The 1980-nt window shown below is 37.6% G+C and overlaps 1 protein-coding gene across 1 annotated transcript in view; it reads right to left on the bottom strand.

Annotated features, from left to right (window-relative positions):
* Nucleotides 1-396: 396 nt before the first annotated feature.
* LOC104987422 (bromodomain and WD repeat-containing protein 3-like) overlaps nt 397-1980 on the bottom strand; it is a 7521-nt gene continuing 5937 nt past the window's right edge. Inside the window, exon 6 of the mRNA XM_010838323.1 lies at nt 397-590. Coding sequence (XP_010836625.1) covers nt 522-590 — 69 coding nt within the window. The 3' untranslated portion in view covers nt 397-521. The remainder of the gene's footprint in view (nt 591-1980) is intronic.

The following is a 1980-nucleotide window of genomic DNA, read 5'->3' as shown; positions in this document are numbered from 1 at the left end:
CACTCACATATTGCTACATTTTCATTGTGGGGAAAGAGCGTACTCTGTGTGGCCTTTCAGAGGAGAGAGAGTGCATAAGGAAACCTGCACATAGATTCCTCCAGGCTCTGCCAGTATCTTTTTTTCTGTGTTCCAGCTTTGTATGTTTACTTTGTCACTGTCATAAACCTTAGCAATGAGTTAACAAATATACATAGGGCTTCCCTGGTGGTTCAGTGATAAAGAATCCACCTGCCAACAGAAGAGACAAGGGCTTGATTGCTGGGTTGAGAAGATCACCTGGAAAAGGAAATGGCAACCCACTCCGGTATTCTTCCTTGGGAAATCCCATTGATAGAGGAGTCCGTCAGGCTAGAGTTCATGGGGTCGCAAAGACTCAGACACAACTTGGTAACTAAACAACAGCAACAAGTATATATACTAAGTTCTATAAGTCTTTCTAGCAACTCTCCAAATTTGTGGAGTTGGTCTTAGGGATCCTTGATGCAGGAAGCTTGAATTTTTTCTTATTAGCAGTTCATTTATCCACTCACCCTTCTTCCAGATGAAGTACCAGGTCCATCTGAATCTAAATCAACCATTTCTGTATCCTAAAATTAAAAGGGAAGAGTGGGAGAGATATTGTTATATTTAGTCTTATAAACTAGATAAACATTTACAAAGAAATGGCAAATACAATCATAATTAACTGCCTCATTGAAGCAGGCAGCAGAACAGAGGTGGGAGAAAGATTCACTCTAAACTTCAGCTGCATGCTATAATCTTTTGCTACTTCAAGAAACAAACCTCTTTTCTATAGGGAAAATAAGAATATGTATTAAAAAATAAGATTCAGTGAAGTATCACCCCAAGGGATAGTTTTTTAATACAAAGAGACAAGTCCCACACACCACTACTAATCTGGTGATGGTGAAGCACATAGGTAATGCCTGCTGCTGCTAAGTCACTTCAGTCGTGTCCAACTCTGTGCGACCCCATAGACAGCAGCCCACCAGGCTCCCCTGTCCCTGGGATTCTCCAGGCAAGAACACTGGAGTGGGTTGCCATTTCTTTCTCCAATGCATGAAAGTAAAAAGTGAAAGTCAAGTCGCTCAGTCATGTCCAACTCTTAGCGACCCCATGGACTGCAGCCTACCAGGCTCCTCCGTCCATGGGAGTTTCCAGGCAAGAGTACTGGAGTGGGTCACCAGTGCCTTCTCCATAGGTAATGCCTAGGAGAATCTAAAACAATGCTACAAATACGTTTATCTACAAAACAGAAATAGAGCTATAGGTGTAGAAAATAAACTTATGGTTACCAGGGGTAAAGGGATGGGATAAATTGGAAGATTGGGATTAACATATACATACTACTATATAATAAATAACTAATAAGGATCTACTGTATAGCACAGGGAACTCTATTCAATACTCTGAAATGGCCTATATGGGAATATAATCTAAAAAGAGTGGGTCTATATATATGTACAACAGATTTACTTTGTTGTATACCTGAAACTAATACAACACTGTAAATCAACTATACCTTAATGAATTTTTTTTTTCAAAAAGAAGAGAAGTAGCTCACAAGCCATTAGTTTCCCTTTCTGAAGTTGCTGAATTACATTTTAGTTTAATTTTCTATTCTAAACCAGAATGCTACTCTGAGGAGAGCAATATCCATCCATGATATAAACTCTCAATAAAATAGGTATAGAGGGACTGTATCTCAACATAAAAAAAGGCCATATAGGAAAAACTCACAACTAATTTATGGTCAATTGTAAAAAGCTGAAAACTTTTCCTCTAAGATAAGGAACAAGACACGAATACTCACTCTTTTATTTTATTTAACATAGTATTGAAAGTCTTAGCTGGAAAAATTAGTCAAAGAAAAACAAAAAAATTTAAATACAAAAAGGAAAAATTGATAGTGTCTCTATTAGCAGATGACATGATATTACATATAGAAAGTCTAAATACTCCACCATAAAACTGTTA

The sequence above is a fragment of the Bison bison genome, unplaced genomic scaffold (assembly GCF_000754665.1).
Source record: "Bison bison bison isolate TAMUID 2011002044 unplaced genomic scaffold, Bison_UMD1.0 scf7180017846041, whole genome shotgun sequence".
Lineage (NCBI taxonomy): Eukaryota > Metazoa > Chordata > Mammalia > Artiodactyla > Bovidae > Bison > Bison bison.
Note: the sequence above shows the minus strand (reverse complement) of the source record. Positions and strands in the feature narration are given on the sequence as shown.